The sequence below is a fragment of the Carcharhinus amblyrhynchos genome, chromosome 10 (genome assembly GCF_965287045.1).
Source record: "Carcharhinus amblyrhynchos chromosome 10, sCarAmb.v2.hapA, whole genome shotgun sequence".
In the NCBI taxonomy this organism is placed as follows: domain Eukaryota; kingdom Metazoa; phylum Chordata; class Chondrichthyes; order Carcharhiniformes; family Carcharhinidae; genus Carcharhinus; species Carcharhinus amblyrhynchos.
In genome coordinates, this window is record NC_137333.1 from 78983010 (window position 1) to 79010082 (window position 27073).

General features: G+C 38.4%; 1 protein-coding gene across 6 annotated transcripts in view; it reads left to right on the forward strand.

Moving 5' to 3' along the window:
• fryb (furry homolog b (Drosophila)) overlaps window positions 1–27073 on the forward strand; it is a 360066-nt gene that overhangs the window by 298990 nt on the left and 34003 nt on the right. For 5 of the 6 annotated variants that reach the window (XM_080197438.1, XM_080197440.1, XM_080197443.1 and 2 more), the window contains exons 47-55: window positions 1863–2003; window positions 4709–4888; window positions 6490–6651; window positions 6799–6873; window positions 8751–8924; window positions 12428–12628; window positions 15888–16049; window positions 22077–22225; window positions 25629–25836. In XM_080197438.1, the coding sequence (XP_080053564.1) occupies window positions 1863–2003; window positions 4709–4888; window positions 6490–6651; window positions 6799–6873; window positions 8751–8924; window positions 12428–12628; window positions 15888–16049; window positions 22077–22225; window positions 25629–25836 (1452 nt within the window). Of the gene's footprint in view, window positions 1–1862; window positions 2004–4708; window positions 4889–6489; window positions 6652–6798; window positions 6874–8750; window positions 8925–12427; window positions 12629–15887; window positions 16574–22076; window positions 22226–25628; window positions 25837–27073 lie in introns of those variants that run through there. The other variant, XR_013888056.1, reaches the window with a different exon arrangement.

Consider the following 27073-nt stretch of genomic DNA (forward strand, 5'->3'; position numbering starts at 1 on the left):
CATACCTGCCTCAAAATTGGGGCGGGTGAGGCTCAGAAAACGGCATTCTCTGTTGCCTGGGGTGCGATCTTACGAGCCTCGGGCAGGCATGCCTGTAAATTTCCTGCCTAAGGATGGCGTTTTAACAGCCTCTCTCATCCTGAAAGAGTAAAATCCCACCCAAGGTCAACGGACCTTTCTATGTTCCACCCCTCGCCCACTCTGATTCCCATGGCATGCAGCATGGTAAAATTCCAGCCTAAGAATCAATTTAGCAAGGCCAATCCACCTAACTGCACATCTTTGGACTGTGAGAGGAAACCAAAACACCAGGAGAATATGCAAACTCCACACAGGCAGTCACCTAAGGCCAGAATTGAACCCGGGTCCCTGGCGCTGTGAGGCAGCAGTGCTAACCACTGTCCTATTGTAATCTGACAATAATAATGAACAGTTGTGAAATCAGTCATGCAACACTAATCCAGTGGCCTTAAGACTTCTGTCTACAAAGGGAAATAGCAAGCAATTGTTCTTTTAAACTCCAGATAGTTTTTTTTCAGAGAGTTTTACATGCCTTGACAGCCTGACATCTCTGCTTGATAGTTTACCCCAACATTTTTGATGGTTTCAAGAGCTTCACAGTTCCAATGAGTTCAGGTACTTTGTACACATACTCATTCCCACTTTTAAAATTCCCAAAGGGCACCTGACCAACGCAAAGGTGCCTTGGGACAATATCCAAAAATACCTCCTTTTATATTGAAACAAATTCAGAAAGTTTAAACCTACTCCTACCAGTTGTAAGAGAAAAGCAAATTACTGTGGACACTGGAATCTGAAACAAAAACAGAAATGGCTGAAAAATCTCAGCAGGTCTGATAACACCCATAGAAAGAGAATACAGCTAACGTTTTGAGTCTGAATGACTCAGCATATGCCCAACCCGCACCTTCTGCACAAGCCCTCCCTACCATCATATGCCCCCTGCTGTCTCTCATCCCCTATGGCTCTTCATGCCCTCCCCGTGCAAAAGTGTGAACCTAGTCATCCGCCATTTCCCCTAATGCCAGATTATGACACTTGCTTGGGAAGGAAATCTGCCATCCTTATTCAGTCTGACCCTTATGTGACACTATATCCACAGCTACCTTCTGAAATGGCCTAGCAAGCCACTAGGTTCAAGGACAATGATGGGCTCATATCCCATGAAAGAATTTTAAAAACTGCAAGTACTTGAAGCCTTACAGCATAGAACAGAGAGCCAGAGCTGTCAGTCACATTTTCCCTGGGGGCTTAGGTGTTTTAACACTCTAATGGATATCAGGACTTGAACAAGAGTACGTAACGAGGCTTGGGTGAGAGCACAGAATGCCTTTAGTTTGTTGGAGTACCTGCGTCCTGGGGAAATTGCTAGATTAACATTTCACTCCCACCCTGATCTATGCTGTCAATTTCACTTTAATCATACAAGTTAAAGAAGGGGAATAAGTCACCATAGGGATTGTTTGAGGAGTTTACCTTGGCATGGGGTATGTGGAGACAAGATGTTTATTTGTGATATAAAACTTGACATGAGGCCATAAGGGGTGGGTGAGGAGCATGAGGGGCCATTTGAAAAATCCAGCCCGGAATTCAGAGTCCAGGTTTAGTGTTTGAAATTATGGGCCTCGAAATCCTTGGTCTAAATTTACTCATTGAGTGTTTAATAAAAATGTTTTTTGAGTTTATTCAGGAATTGTAAATAGGTAATAAGTAGATGTAATGTTTATATGCATTTAATTATTTAGTTTTGGCTGTACTCGGCATTCATTTACATTGGCTTAATGACATGAAGGTTAAATCAGCTTTGCAACAAGCTAATAAATACACTTCTGACCTAATAGCTGTTGGATAAAGGCCTCCCCAGCATGCAACAGTCATTGCTGCAGATCATTCACAGCCTTCTAAGCCATGTAGACTTATCATCTGTACCTGTTAAACAACTTAACATGGAAGTCCTGAAGATCATTGAAAAATTCATTCAGGTAAAATATTGGCTTCAAAATGGTTTTTGCTTTGCTATTGCTATTTGAATTAGTTACTGAAATCAGCATTGTTGGTTTTCCATGTAGTGAAAAAGGTTCACTAGCACGAGCAACCTGGTGTTACTTTAATACTTCACTACATCACAATTAAGAGCTTATCAATGCTGTTAACATGGAATTTATGCTGTTTTCCATTGGTTACTATGAATTAACCATTAGTAGGCAATGTCACTAAACTGAATTAAAGTATTGGATTCAAATTTCCTCCTTACACAATGGCAATGAATCATAGAATCCCTACTGTGCAGAAGGAGGCCATTCGGCCCATTCAGTCTGCACCGACCACAATTCTGCCAGGTACAACCCCACAGATTTACTCTGCTAATCCCTTGATACAAAGGTCAATTTAATGTGGCAAATCAACCTAACCCACACATCTTTGGACTGTGGGAGGAAACTGAAGGAAACCCACACAGATATGGGGAGAATGTGCAAACTCCACACAGCCAGTGACTTGAGGCTGAAATTGAACCTCGATCCCTGGCACTGTGAGGCAGCAGTGTTAAGCTCTGTGCCACCCATAATCCTCAGTAGGGTGGGACTTTTGACTTCTATCGTATCTGTTATTTGCACAACCTGGTTCGGTTTCCAGAGCAGGATCATTTACATATTTCAGGTAGATACCTATACCATTTACAATGGTCACCCCAGACTAAGGAAGCAAATTCACTGTTCAGCATTCCCATGTACTTGGGCCCAGCAGTGTCACAGGATTATATATACACTATACAATGCAGAAACAAGCCATTTGGCCCAATCTGCCATGCAGGTGTTCATGCTGAAATGATTTAAAGATAAAAGTATCCTTTAAAAAAGTCTCTACCATCAATTGTGGTCAGAAATTGGCTTTTTAAATTTAAATGCCTACCAGAATTCAAACTCAACTTGCAGAGTGCTCCAGGATTCAAAAATAGTTGACTGTACCTATATCACTTGGTAAAAGGTAAAGTCATGATGTGGGGATGCCGGCATTGGACTGGGGTAAACACAGTAAGAAGTCTGACAACATCAGTCCAACTGATTTATTTGATAGTAAACTCACAAGCTTTTGAGGTTTGCATCTTCATCAGGTGAATGGAGAATATTGGCCTCAGACAGAGCATATAACAGCACAGACAGTTTACGCTAATCTGGTGTTTTCAGACTTCTTAAAAAGGTAAAGTCACCATAGTCTTAGATAGCCATAGACTGCTCTCCCCCTCAAAGGGGAGAGCTAACTGGTGACAATCTGACCTGAAGATCACTACACCTCAGGCAAGGAGCAAGGTTGAGATGGATAACATCAACAGGTACAGGAAGTGAACTTACTCATTACTCTGCATTGCAAACCAGCTGTCCAGCTAACCAACCCCCAACCTTTATCACTATTGAACTCTTAAAAGCTGTAATGGCTCAATGGCTAGCAGCTGGGCATGATGATTTTGCAATCTGTGCACTGAGTGATATAAAATTAATCCCATGTCTGGGATTAAGGTTGCTGATCAAACAACTTTGTCATGCTCAAGCAGGTTTGAAGTCGTCAAAATGGCAACAATGTTTTGCATATCATAGAACATTGCAAAAAGTAGAGGCAATCGACAGGTAATGGGTAGGTATCAGTTCAAAAGGAAAATAAGAAGGGGCGAAAACATCTGCTTCCTGAGGAAGAGTATTAGTGGAAACACAAAAGCAGCAATGACACTTGATTGATGTCTTCTTCCTGTGAGTTTTGACACTTGGGCAGTTAAGCAGCTGGCTTCTGGAAATTGGTGTAGCCTATGGCTATCTGCCAGCATGTGGGATAGGAATTTAAGCAAGGGTCTAGCATTCTTTCTGGGGAGGAGAGAGGGGTGGCATGCAGGAAAATACAGTACTCATGCTCCTCTGGGCCTTAAATGTTCTCTTTTAGCCCTGGATCGTTTTTTTTTATAACTTTACCTGCCAGCAAGCCCTAGCAGGTTCCTCATTCACACCAGCATTAATACAGTGGTTGTATTCCAATGATATCATTGGACTCTAACCTGCATATGTCTATGAGAATCCCACAGCCTTGTCAGGCAGGTCAGCTGCCCATCAATTCAGGCAGATAAGTAAGTAATCCTATGCATTATAACTGTAAACCTGTACAGTTTTTCCTGGGAGCTAAATAAATCATGGGGCAGAATCATCGGCCCCGTTTGCCGATTATTGGAATCCCAGTGTCCTGCTGATGGGGACAATCGGCCAATACAGGATTCCCGACATGTGTCAATCTGTCACCATTCACCAAGCCTGCCCCAATCAGTTCCCCATCCAGACCAGAGGGAACCCATTGATTATTCCAAACAGCTCATTTTAATGCAATTAGTGAACTTGATGCCCAATTTAAAGTCCTCCCGTCATTTACCCGCCTCCCCAGCGGAATCTGCATTGGGTGGGTTCTGATGCAACTCATTAGCGTCGTGGACCCAGCGTATTGGACTCCAAGGAAAGGGGTCTTGCCCCTCTGATGCTGTCGTTTAGAGGAAAATGTAGAGAAGAATTTACACCACAGCTTGATATGTGAACAATAAATTGAAATGGATAACCTGTCAATTTTTATACTAGTTTGGATTGCAGACTTCAGGATTCATCTGTAGTTCATTATAAATGTTTGGAAGTAATTGATTTTAGCTCTACATTTACAGAGTGCTCACTGGAAGGAAGCCTTAAACATTCTGAAGCTTGTAGTCTATCGATCTGCAAGCCTGGTTTTGCCATCTTGTCAACATAGTGACCTATCTCAAGTAGATATGCATCGAATATGGAAAAATGCTTCAAAAGAGTTGCCAGGGAAGACACTGGAGTTTCACTTTGACATTTCTGAGGTATTTTTGTCCTTGAGCTACTCTTCTGACACCATAACCTATCCAGTGCAAAGACTGCTTATTTTTACCTCCATAACCTCATGCAGTTCTGCCCTGCCTCAGCCTATCTGCTACTGAAAATTCATCCATATCTTTGTCAACTGCAGATCCAACTATTCCAATACTTTTCCTGTTGGCCATCCATCCCCAGACCTCCTTAAACACATTCAAAGCTTGTTTTCTTATTGAACTACATTAACTCTACTCCCTAAAATCTTCACTTTTAAAATTTTCATCCTTGTGTATAAACCATTTCCATTTCTCACCCCAACAATCTTGAGATCTTTGAGTGAAATTAGCAGTTAGTGCTCATTAAGAACAATTTTGCACCATGGGCCAATGGTCAGTGGAACAGGATTAAGAGTATCCAGACACATTTTATCATTGCAGTTTTTAATTAATCTTACTACTTACTAAAGAAGACAAAATTATGTTGATCATAAATGGTGGTTTAGCTTTGATATCAGTGAACTAGTAATCCAGAACCAGGATAATTCTCAGGGTTATGGGTTCAAATTTCACTTTGACATCTGATTAATAAATCTGGAAAATAAAGTTAGTCTCAGTACTGGTGACCATGTACTACTGTGGTAAAAACCCATTTTGTTCACTAATACCCCTTCGGGAGGGAAGTATGTCATTCTTGTCAAGCCTGGCCTATATGTGACTCCAGATCTATAGAAATGTGGTTAATTCTTAAATGCCCTCTGAAGTGGCCAAGCAAGTTGCACAGCTCAAGAACAATTAGATGTGGATGACAAAATCTGGCCTTCCTATCTCCTTATACCATAAAAGAATTAAGAAAAAAAAATATACTTTATCTGAGAGGAAAAAAACCAAACTGAATGGAGGAAAAAACAAACTTTTGTCGAGCCTCTTTCTATGGATCCATGGAAAATGGAAAACATCTATTGCTGTATATAATCAATACAATGAGTTAACTAACTACAGTTGAAAGTTTTAAAAACAAAACTGAATATACACATATATATATATATAATTTCATAAAATACGTCTATTAGAAGATTTTCAAATGTTAGTTTTATGGATTTTGTTTTTAACTGAAATTATTCGTTACCATCGTCTTAGATCCTATTACTTCCAAATTACATCCAATGCATTGAGTAAATTTGGTCCCTAATTTGATTTACTTTAGATCATGATGCAGATCCCTTTTTATCAGAAATGAAAATTGTACTATTAACAAATCTAGTAAAATATTAAGCATTTACCTCTGAAAATAGTTCGAGTCTGCAAAACAAACACTGATGCTTTTATTAAATATTTATGACTCATGCAATTTCCACCTCATACTTCCTTAAGCTTTTAAAAAAATGATTTTTTTTGGCTCTTCATGATTGATTATGTTGTAAACAATTTAAACATTATCTGCTATCTGATGCTATAAAACACTGACAGAGATCATGAATCTCCTGAAGTTATCCTGTTCAGACTCAATTCTTATTTCGTTGATTACTTTTTAATCCATACAGAAAATTAGAGTCAGTTGATTAATAATTTGTTGGATAAGGTTGTTGTACAATTTTCTTTCTTTTTTGGAGACTCCTGTGATTGGAAGAAGTTATGATGATCTGCATGGTCCATCTGGGAGAGATGGAAAACCTAGGGCAATAGCCGTCACTCGAAGTACTTCATCTACCTCATCAGGCTCTAATTCAAATGTTTTAGTCCCTGTGAGCTGGAAGAGACCCCAATTCTCCCAGGTATGTATTAATTATGCTATTTATCATCTCCACTTTTAAATTCTGCTATAATTAAATATATACTGGTCACTTAAAAGCAAAGCATAGTATAAAGAAAAAGAATGGGTAAGTGATGCTGTTTTAATTTTTTCATGTCTTCTCCTACAGAAAAGAACACGAGAAAAATTGGTGAATGTTCTTACATTGTGCGGTCAGGATGTAGGCCTAACGAAAAATCCTTCTGTAAGTTGATGACCTTATTAATGCAAGTAATTATTTAACCATAAGATAATTCTATAAAAAATTATAGACCAGACATCCATGAAGCTTGTTGAAAATCCTGCACCCCAGAGAAAACATTGCTTGATTGACAGCTCAGGCTTTCTGATCTCTCCTGTCTATTTCACAATACTTATTTTCTTAACGTTAAGTGGTTACAAGAGATTGTGTTTTTTTGTTATTGACGTTTTAATGGGTCTGAACAAATAACACCTCTGTTGACTTATAGTGAAATAACAGTTTTTCCAACGAGGTAGAAAGTTATGAATGAACTACTTCTTCAAAAAGTGCTTTTTTTTTACACAATCCACTGTCACAACAGGGTTCATGTGTTCTTTACTGTGTTTGATGGGTCAGTGGGCCTGGAAGTGCCATAGCTTGGCGTTGGAGACATGAAGGACCATGCAATAAGTGGAAGGGCAGTGCTTTTGGCACAGGAGACATGAGGGACAATAGAGGGCATATGGGGGTTTGCAAGTGGTAGTTTGGATGGGTCATGGGGGTGTTTGGAGTGGGGACTGGAGGACATTTGTATTTTTATTTCAGCTGGGACAAAATGCCTCCAAACCCTTTTCAGATCGGCTGGCTCAACACCAACCTGCACCTAGCTCCACACCTCCCACCCCAGCAAGGAAGGTCCAAGCTTGGTGGTCCTGAGACAGATGGGCTAAGCTGGGAATTTTCCTCACATCTGCTGTAAGCCTCAAGGATGAAAATTCAGGCCCATAAAGCTATCCTCCCGACCCCTTTTTACTGGCAAGAGTGGCTTCTCACCTAGAAAGGACACGATGCGTATTAATATAAAATTACTAAATTAAAATATGCGTAATGCATCCTGTCCACGCGGGAGTTGGGTTACTTTTCCAAAAGGCAAATTAGTCTAGGTTACTCATGTGCTCCTTCCAGCAATCAAATAAAGTACAACTTTGTTATGGCCCTGGGAACAAATAATCTGATGCCTTCTGAAGTGGAAGATGGTGTATGTCCCAGAGAGAGCTAAATTAAATGGAAAATTAACCAATAAAAGAACAAAATTTTAAAATTAGCATACATTTTAAATTTAAATAAAGCCATGTAATCTTTTTGCAAATGATTAGTATAAGAAAAATGTGTTTTAGGATCATAAATGTATTCCATATGATGTTTTATGAAATCAAGTTACATGTCTATATGAATATACAAAAAAAATCTTATGTTTATTGTACAAGTACATTCAACAAATCAAAAATTAAAAACATAATATGAAGTATTATATGATCCAACATTTTGAAAAGCATGTTAAAAACAAGTTGTCCAATGTCACGTAGCAAATAGGAAGACAATGACAGAACTTCCTGATGTTGAATCAGGGTCACATTTTTCACTCAGTCCTCACACCACAGCCAAATCCTGTTTTACTTTCAAAAATTATGTGAAATATGTAATTTCAAATAATATCAAACTATTTACTTAGCATGTGGTTTTAAATCATATTAATGAAGATCATTATTATATTTTCTGTATATCAAGCAATTGATTGCAGTTACTATAGGATAGTAAATAATAATTAATAAAAGCATCTGAATTTATTTATCAAGTAACGTTTAGGAAGACTGGTGAAAGGCTTTTCACAACATCAACAATATTGCCGGGATAACATTAATTCCTTGTACAAATGTTATTGAAACACAGAAGAGTAACTCTCCCAAATAAATAGTTGACTTGTGTTATTAAAGTTACTTCTAGCTTCCCATGGCATGTGGTGTATTGATTGTTTTACAGTAAGTAAGCATTCAATTAAATGTCTTAATGCGCCTAGTGGAAATACTTTTAAACTGATATGAGAATATCATCTGTTTTAGGTTATTTTCTCCTCAAGTGGGGATCTTGACCTTATTGAGCATCAGACAAGCCTGGTGTCATCTTCAGAAGATGGTCCAAGGGATCAAGAAAATATGGATGACACAACAAGTGAACAACAGTTCAGAGTTTTTAGAGATTTTGACTTTCTGGATGTGGAACTGGAGGATGGAGAGGTGAATTTTATTCAGATTTACATTTTAAAAATCTGTAGTTTGGAGGAAAGGATATAGGATAGTGTTTGTAACAGAGATATGGGTAAGTATTTTCTTCTGCTAACTATTAACCAATCATTGACACACCATTGTTTTGATACTAGAATGATTAACAAACTTTCCATTCTTATTAATTTTGGATGGATAAGTTATCTTTGTTTATTACTTACTAGAAAGATACTCATTGAATTTAGCTTTATACATAATAGGAATAAAATGAGGGCATGAGCAAATTTTCAAAAATTTTGCTCCAAAAACTCATTAGTTTCTTTACCATTTTAAATGCCACAGTAAACCTATACACCTGCCTCATCTAACATGTGAAGCTTCATTCCTGCTGGACATAGTCTGAGATGTGATACAAAAACTGTTTAGCAATAAAGGATCAAAATGGTTAAAACAATGATTATAAAATGTCAATTGATCAAGATTATCATTTTAAATAAAATTTCAAGAAAATGGTGAGACGTTCAAATGTGTGGATTAATTTCATAAAATTGAAAGGAAATATTTAGCAAAGATAAATAGAGCTCAAAATAATTAAGCCAGCTTAACATTTATCTTGACTGTCAGTTTCCATTGACATATAAGCTCTTCAAACGAGTTTGACTAATTCATGACTGAATAACTAATTAAGGCTACTAATTTGCTAGCAGCAAAATAGTGCAATTCTACAGAAAATAAAAACTGGAAAAACACCAGCTTCTCTCTTGCCAGGTATCAGTGTAGTTTTGGTGGGGATTTGTCGGCTAATATGCTAAAAAGGTAAATATGACAGTAGTGGGAAGCCTAAAACATTTTTTAAAATTAATATAGTTGAAAGTGAAAATATATTTATTAGGAACAATGTTATAATATTTTTTTTTCAACTCTTTATTGCTCTCTAGGAACTTCAGGTAAGATGATCATTATGCAGTTTTTGTGATGTGGTGCCGTCTGCAAGTAGAATGTTTGTGCTGCATTGGCATTCAGCAGCTTGTTGCATTATGTACTGTAATTGACTTGGATTTTGTTAGATTGGGAAAATTCTTCTAAGTGCATGTAAAGCAGAATTTGTTATTTGTATAACATTGGCAAGGATAGCATTACCTTTTCATTTGTGGCTGCTCAGCAAAGATATTCTGATAATAATAACAGCAAGCTGTATTTTGCCATGATTGTGTTTTAAAAGCATGAGCAACTTCTAAAGGTTATTAAGTCTGAGTTTCCAAAGTTTTCAAATGTTAATTGTAAAATTTGTAATATGCTTTGGCATTTCATTGATACGTTTGGTATTATTTGACAATAATATGCTATTCCTATGGATAATGTGCAGTAGCATTAATATGGTACTGAGGTAAGGTAATCCACAAAGGATCATGGGCATCTCTCTCTATTAGAGAGAGAGAGAGAGAGAGAGAGAGACAGTTGGTTATATATATATAACCCGAGGGGCAAGGAGAGGAGGCAAGACTCCATGAATTACCATAGTCGGTATGGGAATTGAATCAGTTCGCATCGTTCTGCATCACATTCCAACCATTTAGCAAACTGAGCTAACTGATACTTTAGTATTGACTTGAGCTAAATTCTGCCATTTGTGACATTGCCTTTCATTTTACTAAAAGATTGAACTCCTCATTAGCATATTTAACAAATTGTGCTACAATGCATTGCTTTCTGTGGTAACATTTGTCAATTGTTACATATGGTTGCAAACAGGAATTGCTGCTATGTTTCTTGCAACTACATTGCAATAGTTGAACGTTTTAAATTATACAGGTAGTGTCTCATATCAAGCTTTCCAAAAATGGGAGGGGGAGGGAGGAAGGAGGGGGTGATTTTCGGAGCTCACCATGCCTGGCACAGATCACGTCAATCCTAGAAAATTGAGTGCGGGTCGAAAAATCGGTTTTCTGCCTGATGCCAAACAGTTTGCAATCTTCTGGGTCCCTTTCTAATAGTGCAAACTCCTCCTATTTTCTACGTTTCCATGTTTCTATGACTGGATTTTCGGTTGGGCAGGAAAATATATGAATGGGATCTGAAAATATTGGTGCTGGCAAGTGTGCTAATTTCCTGATGCCATTCCTGGTGCCAGCCACATTTGTCAGATTGGAGGAAGGCACGATCACTATCCTGCCTCATCCCTGATTAAGACCAATTAAAGCTGTTTAAAAGCTCATTAAGAGCTTATGTTTAGGGGTGGTTGAGATTTTCACAAGGGCATATGTGTGTCATATGTTGTCTGGAGCAGACCGGGTGAAAGAAAAGTATACACAGTGGGAGCCAGTTACTTCAGGATGTCTGCAGTCCCACTGCAGTGAATAGAGATTTGGCTGAGCGCCAAATTCTCTGTTCTTACTGGTAGTGGTGGCAGGACATATGACATCAGAGAATTCCAGTCACTATTTTTATTCTCCTGCCCCTTCTATGGAATGAGATAAGTCTTCTTCTGATAGGTATGTGTAATGATGTTGTAAATACACTCAAAGATGTCTACTGAATGGTATTTCTAACAAAATAATAAATGGAAATATGAGTATTGCTGTTTATCTTGCACTCACCAGCCAGAGGCAAGAATGCCAAATTTCAAAGGAAGCAATAATTTATGGAAGAGAAAAAGGTGCTGATTAGTTAGCAAATTGACTCAAATTTGAGGCATTTTCATGGAGAATGCACCAAGAACTCCTGATCCTGTGCTCGTTTTTAGTTTTTAAAAAACAGAGGACAGGTTCCTGTGAACGAAAATATGTAACTTCTCACAAGCTTCTCAGAAGCTCACAAGCTAAGTGAGCTACATTGCAAGCCAACTGATAATGTAAAGTTGGTTATTAGTGTAATTCATGGCACACTCAGGATCATTCAGCAAATGCTACCCTATCACAATCACTGCTAACATTAGATATTATGTTCTGAGTTTTGAAAGCCTGGGCTGGTTGTATATGGTGAATACTCTGCCAATTGCTGGTGTGTAGGATGTACATCCCAACATCAAAAGCACAGCATTTTGGCTGTTCACAATCATGAAAATGTTTCAGGCTTTGCACCAATGTCAACAAAGTACCCCCAATTTACACAATGTCAAAAATCCTGACATAATGTCCAGCGAATATTAATCTCATTATCAATTTTGGATCTGTAATACTTCCACCAAACCATTTACCTGCCTGCACACCACCTTAAGACCCAGCAGCAGATCTCAATTCCAATTACTGGTGAAGAGGGTAATCTGGCTGCCCAAAAATGGCTACCAGCAACAAGTAAAGGAAAGTAGTACTAGTTATTATCTATGGAAGAAAATGTTTTTAAAGCATGAGCAAAGGTTTACTGGTCTCTGGATTTGTGCTTCTGAATTATAGTTTTAGAGACTCAAGTTTTAAAATTCCTTCAGTTTCAAACAAACATTTATTGATTTAATATTGTACTTTATGATCTGATGACGACTTATGTTTTCTGTGAGTAATGTTGCACTTTTCTTTCAGGGCGAGAGTATGGATACCTTCAATTGGGGAGTACGGAGGCGTTCTCTTGACAGTCTTGACAAGGGAGATATGCAGCTTCTGGAGGAGAGCCAGCTTTCAGGAAGTACACCCAGTCTAAGTAAAATTAACCATGAAGATTCGGATGAGTCCTCTGAAGAGGAGGCACTTACAGCAAGTCAAATTCTGACACGATCACAACTAGTATGTCAATGCTTTATAACTTATCCTGCAAATTTTGAAAGGAACTAAAAGATTAAATGCACAACAGAAATTATTATTTAACATTTCCCATCAAAACGCAAAACACATAAAAGATGTTTAAACCAGTTAAAATGGATTCTAAAATTAAATGTATACTTCAGTTTGAAATACAATTTTTCCTTTTCCTCCTGTTCCCTTACTAGCTTTTCATAAACCACACATAAATACTGCCAAGAAAATATGCAAATAGACAAATAGAATATTTCTCTTTGTAAATTATCTTAAAAATTAAATGTCTGGTAATTGGTTTATTGCATTCGTTAAGCAAAGTATTCCATGAGGAACTGAGATGGAAATATTTATTCCACAGTCCCATTGCATCCTGTTCACTCTGATTAGTTCATGATGTTTAATTTCTTTGCACAAAAGATCATAAACATCTTCACACTTAAAACACTCAAAAGAAAAGATCTTGCATAATCCTAAAGAAACTACTACAACATAACCTAATAACATTCAAGTACCATGATTTGTTGAACCATATTTATTTTCCAGTATCGCAATGCTTGTAACCTTTTCTTTTTATATATTGTGAAACTGCTATTTTTGACTGTTACGATCTCATCACCGACTTTCGCAGTATTAATAAGGGTAATTTTACAAAATTATGCTCAAAGTAATAGTTTATTTTATATGAATTATACACTATATTTACCAATTATTATAAAAGCCAAGTTGCAGCAATAATCCCTTGTTTAAAGTATATACTTAAAATCCATTTTTCTTCTTCCAAACTCCTTAACATACATAAAAAAAGTCTAAAAAAAGAGTGAGTTTACATACCCTAGAGATCTATGGTTAAAAATGTCAGTCATTTTGACATACCTTGTACCATGTTCTATTGTTGTGATTACTGATGGGACAAATGGATAAGCGGATTAGCCTTATTTACTTGCTTCTGTGTAGTGTCATGCCTTGGTCAAGTTAAGAAAGTATTCAATAATAACTATTTCGACAGACGATCCAGTTACAGCAAGGTTAGAACCCATTAGCACCCAATAAAGCAGCTTTTACTGTTGCACAATGTTAAAATTCTGTTTATATTTGCATAGCTCAAAATATGTTGCTAAAATTAAAATTCATGGAATTAAAGGCAAATTATTCACCAAGTTAATAGACATTTACTCAAATTATAGGAATGTGACTATCAATATATCAGCAGTTACACTGTATAACAATTACATTGTTGAGCCAATTGCATTGTTAAGGACTGGTGATAAGCGTTAGCTCATTTATAAATGGACACAGCTGTAACAGTAGGATAGAATTGAGAGAGTTGTCTCCTGACTAAACCTAGTTGAGGTAAAAGACTCATTCCTCCACCAATACAATTATTAGAATTAACAGTGACTACTGATTTGTCTGGAGCCTTGTTATTCACTATATTTATAAATGAATTAGATAACACAGTACAGAAAACAACATATCCAAGTTTGCCAATGACACAAAGATAACTGACATCAGAAGCAATGTAAATGACAACATTACAAAGATGCATTGATATATTAAATGAGCAGGTAGACCTGTGGATTTCAGTGCAGGGAAATATAAGGCCATCCATTTTGAACCAAAAAACGATTGATCCAAGTGTCTTTTAAATGGTGAAATGCAAGGAACATTAAATTTCCAAACAACGAGGCAGGCTGAATCAGGGTGATGTCATGGGACTCACCCCTTCGGATTCTTTTTTCAACATTCTTACCATTATGATAGAGAACGCTGCCAAGTGGCTTCACGCCACTTTCTCCTGCCTGCTGCAACATCCTGCAATAAAATAGAAAAATTCCATTCTAGGATTTTGAAACTTGTATCAAAAAACATTTTTATATTTGTGAGGGAATCAAAGACAAGGAAGCACAATCTTAAAATCAGAGTCAGGCCATCAGGAGAAAGTTGGGACTTATTTCTTCACATGATGATAGAAGTTGGAGATCTCTCCCACACAAAAAGTTGATTCTAACTCATTTAACAATTTTAAAATGTGTTTGTGGATTTTTGCTAGCGAATAATAAAGTCAAAATTGGTAAATTGAGTCAGAGTACAGATCAGCCTTGATTTAATTGAATGGGGGAAACATACTCAAATGGGCTATACCTATTCCTAAGTACATACAAACTAGAGGAGGAATAGACCACTCAGCTCCTCAAACCTGCTCTGCCATGAGTAAAATCATGGTTGATCTGATTGTAATTTCAACTCAATATTCTCACCAACCCCCTACAACCTTTCATCCAGTGGCTTATCAAGAATTTATCAATCTCTACCTTAAAAATATTCAGAGACTCTATTTCTGATACCTTTCTCGGAGAGGAAAAAAAACTCATTGTTATTGTGACCCCTAGCTCTAGGTCCCTTCACAAGAGGAAACACCCTCTCCACATTCATTCTGTTAAGACCCCGCAGGATTTTGTATGTTTCAATCAACTTGTCTTTTGCTCTTCTAAATTCAAGCCAATACAAGCCCAGCCTGTCCAACCTTTCCTCATAAGACAACCTGCCCATTTCATGTATTGATCTAGCATTTAGATCCATTTTTAGGTAAGGAGACCAACACTGCACAAGAATAAGGAGACTGATATTGAAATCAAGACCCCAGATATTGTCTGACCAATGTTCTGTCTAACTGAAGCATAATCTCCCTTATTTTGTATTCAATTCCCCTTGCAGTATATGAAAACTTGCTTTTGGCTTTCCTAATTCAACCTTTTGCTAGTCATGCACTGGGACAGCCAAATCCCTCTGCATCTCAGAACTCTGCAATCTGTTACTATTTAAATTTTTTTATCATCTTGCCAAAACCAAAATTTCACATTTTCCCACATTTGCCAATTTTTTGCTGACTCACTTAACTATGTCCCCTTGTAGCCTCTTTTGTCTCTTTCTGACTTATTTCCTACTATCTTTGTGTCATCATAAACTTAGAAACCATACCTTTGGTCCCTTCAAGTAATTTATGTAAAAATTTCATCAAATGTTTACTGACTTAATATGAAAAACTTAATGTTTTTGTTTGATTACTTTTATTTATTTACTCAAGAACCTTCAAATTATACTGTGCAATGTGGTATGGTACTTATTTAACCTTTATATGCACCTTGGTTATAACCATATTTAATGTATACTTCAGTTTTTATTGATCTATCATGTATTTAAATCACAGTGGTATTACTGATACTCTTGTTAAATTTGTGTTCTGTAGATAATGAATTTTGTACCAACTGAAGACACAAGTCAAATGGATTCACTTTCAACCTCGGGTGACACAGCCTCCGCAGATCCACTTTCAGCAAACACAAGGACCCCTAGTTTGGAGGTCTCTTTGGCTGATGAAACAAACCAGCAAGTGCCTGGGAGGTCAAAGGTGAAGGAGCTTTGGTGGCATGCCAATGAATGTTCATGAAACTAAATATTTCCAGATTTATTCTCTATGTTTATAATAATTTTGGGAGTAAGTGGTATATGTGGTCTTTGATTATGGTGGCTTGTTAATGGATATGCTTGTTTTTGCAACCTTTTGCTCAATTTTCTTGGCAATGGACGATCATTAAAGAGATTGCACTTTAAAAATGTAATTATTGAAAACTGCCTGCTAATTTATACTAATTTATTTTGCAACAAAACTTGATTTTGCAAAGCTGCTGTGATCACAAAGACTTCTGGATGGGTTGAGGCTATTCTTTATTCTGTTAACCATATGTTCATGTCAAAGTGGTGGACATTTGCATGTTTAATATAATTCTGTGGTGTCTGGGAGAAAGGCCAAACTTGCTGTATCCAGCCAAAATATTGCACTCCAGCTCTTCAAAAATTATCCATGATATTTCATACACAAGTGGATACATTCAGCAGATCAATGAGAACATTGTTGCTGTTGCTCACATGAAGGTTGGTGATAATAAACTCTAATTTCTAAGTGCTTAATTAGGATATATAGTAAAAAAAATTATTTACAGAAAAATGTAGTTCCAAGATAAAAACAGATTGAAGCATTTTTAAAAGCCTAAGTTACTTTTAAGTTGCACAATTGGGAATTAAACAACCATATAAAATTGTACTTAAAGCTGTGTATTTTAGAGTTAATTTACATTGTTTCGTATTCATACATCCTACATAAGTAGCAATTTTTTTTGCTGTTTTGTGACATTTCCTAAATTTGGATTATTGGGGTTCTCTACTACTTTCGGCTACATGTGGTTAAAATTGAAGAACTTTTCAATTAGGAAATTTAACTGCTCTCAGCAACAAAGATGGTGGGGAAGATTGACCCCTATAAGCATTCATGCTGCAATAAATTAAAAGCTTGGAAACACAATCAAGGACTACTGCAAATCTCTTTCCTGCATGGTCCAGGAAATTGAAGCACGTAAATGAGGATTGGAAAATATTATGAAATATTAATAAGGATAAACATAATGCAGGAGAAGTTATTAAGGGGATGAGCATTTTTGAAAGTAGATGAATCATCAAACCTGGGTGAAATGTACCTTAGGCTTTTAAGAGAAATAAGGAATGAAATAGTGGAGGCTCTGATTATAATTTCCCAGTCCCCTCTGTATTCAGACAAGGTACTGGAAATCTGAAGGACTGTTCACATTATACCTTTTATTTAAAAAGGGAGAAAAGCATAGACTGAGTAATAGGTCCACCTAACTTTGCTGGCAGGCAAATATTGGGAAAAATGAATAAAGGGAAATTATTGAGTATCATTTTAAAAAGGAGAGATGGATCAAAGACAGTTAGCATGGATTTGTTACACAAATTGAATTCTTTGAAGAGGTAAGAAAGAAGATTGATGAGGGTAATATGTTTGATGTCGTACATGTATTAGCAAAGCCTTTGACAAAGTCCCACATGGCTGGCTGATCAGAAAGGTAAAAGCTCATGAGATTGATCCAAAGGAATCAAATTAGATCTAGTGCAGAAAGCAAATTAATATTTGTTTGATAGGGAGGCCGCTTCCACTACGCTTGCACAGGATGAAATACTAGGTCACTAGATTTCTCTGGTATATATTAATGATATAGATTACGTGTTGACATTTCTGAGTTATTAAGACCGCATCCTGTATACCTCCTGAACATTGCAAGTTTTTAGGGAGGATTATGAAATGACCCAAACATGATATAAACTAAAAACCTGACCTCAAGCAGGATGACAAACAAGGGAAGTGGTAGCCACTCTGACAGTTTGGATATTTGGCCCGTATCCATTGGACAGAAAGTTTAGAATAGGTGATTGACAATGGGTAGGTGACCAGCCTCAAAAAGGGTATATTAACAGGTGCATTGGCACAAGGAGGGAGATCCTGGAGATACTGATTCATCAGCTGATGGGGGAAGCAGGAGGTTTCCTTGCCCATGTTTGACCTGGTGGCATGAGACTTCATGGGGTCCAGAATCAATGGTGAGGACTCCCAGAGCAGCTCCTTCCCAACTGTAAACCACTATTTCTGCTGGGTCTGTCCTGCCAGTGAGAAAGGGCATATCCAGAAATGGTGATGGTGCTGCCTGGGACAAAATGTGTAAGCCATGATTCCATGAATATGACTATGTCAGGCTGTTGCTTGACTAGTCTGTGAGACAGCTGTCCTAATTTTGGCACAAGTCCCCAAATGTTAGTAAGGAAACCTTTGCAGAATTGATGGGATTGGGCTTGCCGTTTTTGTTTCTGGTGCCTAGGTCGATGCTGTGTGGTCTGTCCAGTTTCATTCCTTTTTTGGAATAGTTGTAGCCGTTGAATACAACTAAATGGCTTGGTAGGCCATTTCGGAAGGCATTTAAGAGTCAACTGCATAACTGTGGACCTGGAGTCACATGTGGGCCATACTAGATAAGAATGACATGTTTCCTTCCCTAAAGGACATTGGTAAACCAGATGGGTTTTTACTACAATCAGCAGTGGTTTCATGATCCTCATTAGACTTTTAATTCCAGATATAGTGGTAGGGGATGGGGATATGGCTAAGGTCTTGAATAACTTTTTTGTTTCTGTCTTCACGGAGGAGGACGTGAATAATTTGCCGGGTGTTAGCGATGGAAAGGTGGTAGGAATGGAGGGTCTTAATGACATTACTGTTACTAGAGAGGTGGTGCTCGACAGACTGGAGGGGCTGATTGTGGACAAGTCCCCAGGACCGGATGGAATGCATCCGAGGGTTCTGAAAGAAATGGCGGAGGTTATAGTGGATGCCTTGGTGGTTATTTTCCAGACGTCGCTGGATTCCGGGGAAGTGCCGGAAGATTGGAAAACAGCTAATGTTACGCCGTTGTTTAAGAAGGGTGCCAGGCAAAAGGCGGGGAATTATAGGCCGGTTACTTTAACGTCTGTGGTAGGTAAAATGTTAGAATCCGTCATTAAGGAGGAAATTGCGAGGCATCTTGAAGGGAATTGCTTGATAGGGCAGACGCAACACGGTTTCATTAAAGGGAAGTCGTGTCTGACAAATTTACTGGAGTTCTATGAGGATGTGTCTAGGGCAGTGGATAGAGGAGAGCCGGTGGATGTGGTCTTTCTGGATTTTCAGAAGGCGTTTGACAAGGTACCTCACAAGAGGTTATTGCAGAAGGTCAGGGGACATGGAGTTGGGGGTAGGGTGTTAGCGTGGATAGAGGATTGGTTGTCAAATAGGAGGCAGAGAGTGGGGGTCAATGGGTGCTATTCGGATTGGCGGTTGGTGACTAGTGGGGTGCCCCAGGGGTCGGTGCTGGGGCCTCAGCTATTTACCATTTATATAGATGATCTGGAGGAGGGAACCGAGTGCAGGGTGTCGAAATTTGCTGATGACACCAAGATTGGGGGAAAGGCAAATTGTGCGGAGGGTGTGGAGAGTCTGCAGAAGGATCTAGATAGGCTGGGCGAATGGGCCAGGAAATGGCAAATGGAATTTAATGTTGGCAAATGTGAGGTGGTCCACTTTGGTAGGAAGAATGGTAGGAAGGACTATTACTTACGTGGCGAAAAACTGCAGCAGGCGACGGTGCAGAGGGACCTCGGGGTCCTTGTGCATGAGTCGCAAAAACCCAGCTTGCAGGTGCAGCAGGTGGTCAGGAAGGCGAATGGGATGCTGGCCTTCATAGCGAGGGGGATTGAATATAAAAGTAGGGAGGTCTTGCTGCAGCTGTATAGGGCATTGGTGAGGCCGCAGCTGGAGTACTGTGTGCAGTTTTGGTCGCCGCACCTGCGCAAGGATATTTTGGCCCTGGAGGGAGTGCAGAGGAGGTTTACTAGGCTGATACCGGAGTTGAGGGGATTGAGCTATGAGGAGAGGCTGAATAAACTAGGCTTGTACTCGTTAGAGTTTAGAAGAATGAGGGGAGATCTCTTTGAGACGTATAAGATGATGAATGGGATGGATAGGATAGAGGTGGAGAGACTCTTCCCGCTCAAAAAAGACAGTAGGACTAGGGGGCACAGCCTCAAGATAAAGGGGAGGCGGTTTAGAACGGAGTTGAGGAAGAACTTCTTCACTCAAAGGGTGGTGAATCTCTGGAATTCTCTGCCCGTTGAAGTGGTGGAGGCTGCCTCACTAAATATTTTTAAGAGGGTTGATGGGTTCTTGATAAGAGAGGGGATTAAGGGTTATGGGGAGAGGGCGGGAAAGTGGAACTGAGCCACGACAGATCAGCCATGATCTTATTGAATGGCGGGGCAGGCTCGAAGGGCTGGATGGCCTACTCCTGCTCCTATTTCTTATGTTCTTATGTTCTTATATTTCATTAGTCTTTTTTAAATTCCAGCATCTGCTGTGGTTTCATTACAAAATCGTGAAAGGTTGGGATACAGAATTGAGAGGGCTGAGCACCTGAGAGTAGCAAATTAAAAGGAAGTATGACAGTAAAGGAGAGGGGGTCTAGGAAGAATAAGAAGAAACAAGTTAAAAGGAAAAATCAAATAGTTGGGCTTGGGTCTAGAGCAACAGCCAAAATGCACAAGCAAATGGACTTGGAGAGAGTGACAGTTGCAGAAGTCTGGGTAAAAGTTAGGATATATAAAAACTTGGCAGTAAATGGAAAATAAATTGGAGATAACAGAAAGGATTTCACATTGGGTTAAATTCAGAGATCCCTTGGTGGAATCAGCATGGAGCTGTTTGAGCTTGGAGATAGGTGAAGTGAGTGAAATCTTGAAGCTGCCTGAGGGTAGAGTTATCATAGAATCCTACAGTGCAGAAGGAGGCCCATCAAGTCTGCATCAGCCACAATCCCATCCAGGCCCTATCCCCATACCCCATGCATTTAAACTAGTTAGTCCCTTTGACATGAAGGGACAATTTACCTTGGCCAATCTATCTATCCCACACATCTTTAGACTGTGGGAGGAAACCGGCGCACCCAGAGGAAATCCACACAAACAGGGGGAGAATATACAAACTCCACACAGACAATGACCCAAGCTGGAAATCAAATCTTGGTCCCTGATGGTGTGAGGCAGCAATGCTAACTACTGTGGTACAGTGCTGGAAAATGCATTTTAAGAATGAAGAGCCAAGAGGTATATAGAGTCAGTTGCAAGATAGAAAGTTGGTAACAAAATTAGAAGACACCATAAAATCAAGAAGCAGCAGAAGCTTTTTCTTCAGCCCAGGTCTCTGACTGGGAACAGACTGAAGTCGAAACACTGGCATGGTGGCACAGTGGTAAGCACTGCTGCCTCATAGCACCAGGGCCCCAAGTTTGATTCCTGGCTTGGGTCTCTGCATATTCTCTCCGTGTCTGCGAGGGATTCCTCTGGGTGCTCCGGTTTCCTCCCACACTCCAAAATATATGTGGGTTAGGTTAATTGGCATGGTAAATTGACTCTAGTATCAGGGGGATTAGCAGAGTAAATATGTGGGGTAAGGGGAATACGGCCTGGGTGGGATTGCGGTCAGTGCAGACTGAATGGACCAAATGACCTCCTTCTGTACTGTAGGGAATCTATGATTCTACGTATAACGAATGGTTAATCGCAGCCTTGGCAGGACACTGAAGTCTCTCAATCATAGCAATGGACGAAGGAAAGATAGTTAACTGAATAAAGTAACTTTAAGTATCACAAAAGAGCAGCAGATCAGACACACAAGTTGAAGCTTACAGTATAGCTAATGTAGTCAAGAACAGATGTCAAGAAGCCCAGGAATTTGAAGTCAAGTTTAAATCCAATTAAATAGTGAAAAGCTAGAAGCACATTATTCATGTATTAACTTACTGTAAAGTATAGAATTTACTGATTTTAAAATGATCAATAATTTGAGTTTTCTAAAAAAATGAATTGTAACATTAATGTTGAATGTATGCTTGATTTTATGTTAAGTTCTACCTTTCAGCTGGCATTATGTATATTCTTATGTATTCAATATGCATTTTATTGTATGTTCCTAATTCTTAGACTTTACAAATTTTATGTTTAGGACAGTGAATGCATGACTGAGGAAGATGAATTTTCTGGGTCTATAAGTGAACTTCCGTCAGCTCTTGAGGGCAATGACAGCTTCAGCCTTGAGATAACAGAACCAGAAGAAAAAGGTGATGGAGATGTGGATCAATCAGGGCTTTCAAGGTTACTTAAACTTCACATTATCTTCAATACATTTATGTTTAAGGTTATTGTTACTGTAGTTAATTTGACAATTAATTGTAAGTTTAAGAGAAGGATGCTTTGATAAATTTAGACTTGATCCAGTAATTATGCATGCAGCATAATTACTGGATCCCAAATTAACTCTTCTAAAACTAGTTTGAAGGAGATAGAACCATCAAAGATTCAGACACTGAAATAGAAAATATTATCGAAGTTTATTGAACATGAGCAAAATAAATTAACTAAAGACTTACCAATTAATAAAAAAACAAAAATATAGTTACCAATCAAATACTACAGACTTCATGCCTTCAAATGATTTGCCACTTCCAGAAGAAGAAGAAAACAACCTCCACCCTTTGCTCCAACAGCCTCTTCCTCCAAAGGAATTTCACTAATCAGGGTCCATGCTGACAGGAATTCTGCCTCTGTCCCTGAGCCCAGTACTTCATTACCAAACCCTGTGCTGACAGGAACTCCTGCCACCAAGCATGTGTCGATAAAACTAGGTTCCCTCTCCTTGGTGTAAAGGAATAAAATGTCTTCTAAAATCTTCGTTTATACCTAAATCAGGCATCACCCCACCATGATCCAAAGTTGCTGCTTAGGTAATTGGTCAGTAATGCTGCTTCTTGCCATTTGTGCACATTGTCTTGAATATAAAACAATGGATTATTTTGAGATGGACTTCAAAATCTTGTTGCCATTTATGCTGGCGGGATCTTATGGTCTGGACAATGGCACACCCTACCGTGAGTTTCCCAGCAGCATGAATCTGTTCAAAAGGAATAGACAATGGCAGGACAATAAAATCCCGCCAGCAGCAGGCAGCACACTGCCTTCCATTGCCTCGAAACACTGTGCGGAATGGGAGGAAAATCCGTGTAAGGAACCTGTTTTCTTCATCTCAATGCTGGACAGATATCCCATTAATTAGGCCAGCACTGAGCCAGTCAAGGTCAGTATGTTCTGATAGGTTCCTCTCTCACAGCTGTTGCTACAGAATTTCTTGTTTCAAATTTTTAATCCTAAAATAGAAATATTAAGAAATACAGAATTAAATATCCAACTTTTATGAAGTATTTGATTATTAATTACTTATCCTTCAACTGCAAGGTAATTGAAATGTTTTCTTCTAATTATCTGTTGCGTATCAGTAACTACTTCACAGCACTATATTAAATTAGCTTACTGTAAAAGGTCAGCAACATCTACATGACTCTCTTTCTGATCATTTATTAATGCAACATGGCAATTTGATCTCCTAGTTGGTCTGTTACTGAATACATGTTTGTAAAAAAACTTTTTAAAATAAATGATCAAACAGTAGCGTGGTGGTATTATCATTGGACATGTCCCAGTGATCCAGAGTAATGGTCTGAAGACTCAGGTTCAAATCCCACCACAGCAGATGGTGAAATTTGAATTCAAAACAAATTTGGAATTAAAAGCCTAAAGATGACCACAATTGTTGATAGTCATTAAAAACCATCTGGTTCACTAATGTCCTTCAGAGAAGGAAATCTGCCATCCTCCCTGATCTAGCCTACGTGTGACTTCAGATCCACAACAATGTGGTTGATTCAGAACTGCCCTCTTAAATGCCTAGCCAGCTGCTCAGTTGAAGAGCAACTAGAGATGAGCAAAAACTGCTGGCCCAGCCAACATCATCCACATCCCACGAATTAATTAAAAAACACACTAAACCCTCCTAAAATGTAATCTAAAATCTAGACCATCTTACAATACATAGTAATGAGGATAGTTGTAGACTTCAGGTTGACTTAGAATGATGGAATGATGGCAGAGTGTGAAGCAATGTATTCTTGAGAGGACTGTTATGGAATGACAATGTATTATGAATGGCACATCAAAAGTGTAGATTGTTCATATACACCAACCCTTAAAAGTGGCAAGGCAAGTTGGTAAGATGTTTAAAAAAGTATATGAGTTACTTGGGTTTATAAAATCAGGACATTGAATATAAAAACAATGAGGCTTCATCTTGAGAGTTGTGGACAATCCTGGGCATCACACTTTGGAAAATATATAAATGGCTTAGAAAAGGTACATGGAAGCTTCCCAGAACATTATTAGGGATGTTGAACTTCAGTTACGAAGTGAGGTTGAACAAGTTAGGATTGGTTTCCTTGGACGAGGCGACCTAACAGAAGTGTTCAAGGTGATGAGAAGTTTTGATAGGCTAGGTGGCTCAAATTTATTCCTCAACTATAAAAATAACCAAAGGTCATAGATTTTAAATTATTGGCAAAAAATCTAGAATAGGGTCGAGGAGATTTTTTTTCAATTATAATGTTGTCAGCATCTGAACACTCTACCTGAAAAGTTGGTGGAAGTTAGTTCCATAAATAATTTTACAAGCAAGTTGGACAGGTTCTTGAGGATGAGGAACTGATCAACTTTTGTAGACCAAAAGGCCAGAATTTGGAACTGAACTTGACTGTCCCCTTAAAGAACTTACACAAGCATGAAGGGCCCCCTTCTATGCTGCAAGTTTCTGTAATTCCAATGTATTTTTAAAAGGCAAAGAACATAAGAACATAAGAAATAGGAGCAGGAGTAGGCCATCTAGCCCTTTGAGCCTGCCCCGCCATTCAATAAGATCATGGCTGATCTGTCGCTGCTCAGTTCCACATTCCCGCCCTCTCCCCATAACCCTTAATCCCCTCTCTTATCAAAGCATAAAATTAGATGGAAATAAAATTATCTGTCAATTTTCTTTGAGCAGCAGGCAGTCAGATCTTCATTCTCAGCTTTAAGCACTTAAAGCCAATTTTTTTCAGGCTTCTAGTAGTCCTGAACATTGGCTTCAGGCAGCCAAACCAAATGGAAAAATATCTGATAATTCTGCATACCTTAACCTGGATTATTGTATTTTGCTTTGACTTGAATGCAGTATTTTATAAGTAACTAGAATTAATTGCTTAACTAACGCTGGAATTTTACTGCCCCGCCCGCCACGGAATTGGAACAGGTGAGGGCAGACAGTGGAAATGTCTGTTGAACTCGGGTGAGGAGCAAGACTAAAATCCCTCTCCAGCCAACCTACTTATTCTACAATGAAATAGGAACTCTGATTATCAATCTGCTTTATGTACTGCTGGTTACCTGAAGGGTTTTGATTATAAACTAAGCTTGCCAGTGCCTGGAATAGGAAATGAGTGAGTATGGGAACTGAAGCAGGGCTGGACATGTCAAGCTAAGCAATCCAAGATCAAAGAGAATCTAGCAAGCCCCTGACTGGAGCAGAATTAGTTGGGCGTGCAGTCCAAAGAGAGAGCCACTGAATTTATTAAATTTTGTTAATCCCATTTTAAGAATATAAAATTGGCTACCTGATGTTTGTGTTACTTCCTTGCAGTTTTGCTGAAGGGGACAGGGATGGTCTTCATGATCTTCATACATCACCCCCTCCCTCGCCTTTCTTTTCTGCAATACTTGCAGCCTTTCAGCCTAAAGCATGTGATGATGCAGAAGAAGCATGGCGTACCCATATCAATCAACTCATGTCCGATTCTGATGGTTCATGTGCAGTCCACACTTTTCATGTGTTCTCTTCCCTGTTTAAGGTGAGAATCCATCTTGGTTTGTACAATTTTTCCAAAGTACTATCTTTATACTGTATCTCAATATATATATTCGCAGATATTCTTTCCAATTTGTCAAATGTTATAAATAGATAGCAAAACTGAAGATATTGCTTCTAGCTCAAGAGGTGACTAAACTAATTATTTAACAATAATTTTGTAAAAACACTTCTTTCATTGAAAAGTAAATTGTTTACTTTTTCAACATTTTCCTTCAACTTTTTTAATAGTATGACTTCTTTTGATATTTCTTTGCTTTCAAATTTGTAAAATTAAATAAATTTGGAGTTTCCCTTCTTTAGATACATAGTATCATAATTGTAATATTTAATTATAACATGATGTTACATTAAATCTGCCACATCTCCCATTCATTTCCACTGTCTCTTGAGCTCTTGATTTGCCTCATCAGGGATGCCTATATCTTCCAAGGCAAATGTTATTGGAGTCGAGCCAGGAATATAGACTTACGACACCTGTTCTTCATGTTTATGAAAGCTGGTTTAGCCATTGAGGTATGGTTATTGGCCTCCATGAGGGTGGCTGCAAGTTCCACTAATGGAGCTAAGGCCAGTTTAATGGGTTGACCTCCCAAAATGTCCCATGGGATTTTTTTTTAACACCGATAGGCCTCTTAACATAAAGTGCCATGGAGTATTGTTTCTCAAGCCTCACCAGAATGCTGAGTTTGAGTTGTTGTACTGGTTGCTGATCATAAGATTGGCATAATGTTGACTCTATAAATCTTTGCACGTTAATCCAATTTTAAGGTCTTTTTTCCTCCTTATCCTATCTTTTTACATCTTTTCACATCCCAATTGAAAGGCAGGAAAGCTGCTTACACGCTTCTCCGATGATGTCCTCAAATGGTCTTCTGGAGTCTTCATAAGAGTGGCTTAAGAAGTTTACTTCACTTTCTGTGAGAAAGTACCTGGCCATACTAAAAAAAACTGAACATAATGAATTCACACTGAGTGAACATCCTTCTTGGAATATTTGATCCTGCTTCTATGTGAAATGTCATAATTGTATTCCTGTATTCCAGTCCTAAATAAATTACTGCATAATTGGGTATAAAATTGGCTGAGTGACAGAAACATAGCAATGGTAAAGATTGAGAGTGCCAAAAATATTCATGAGTGATTCCAGGGATGAGGAACTTCAATTACGAAAATAGAATGAAGCTGGGACTGTTTCCTTGAAAAAGAGATGGCTGAGA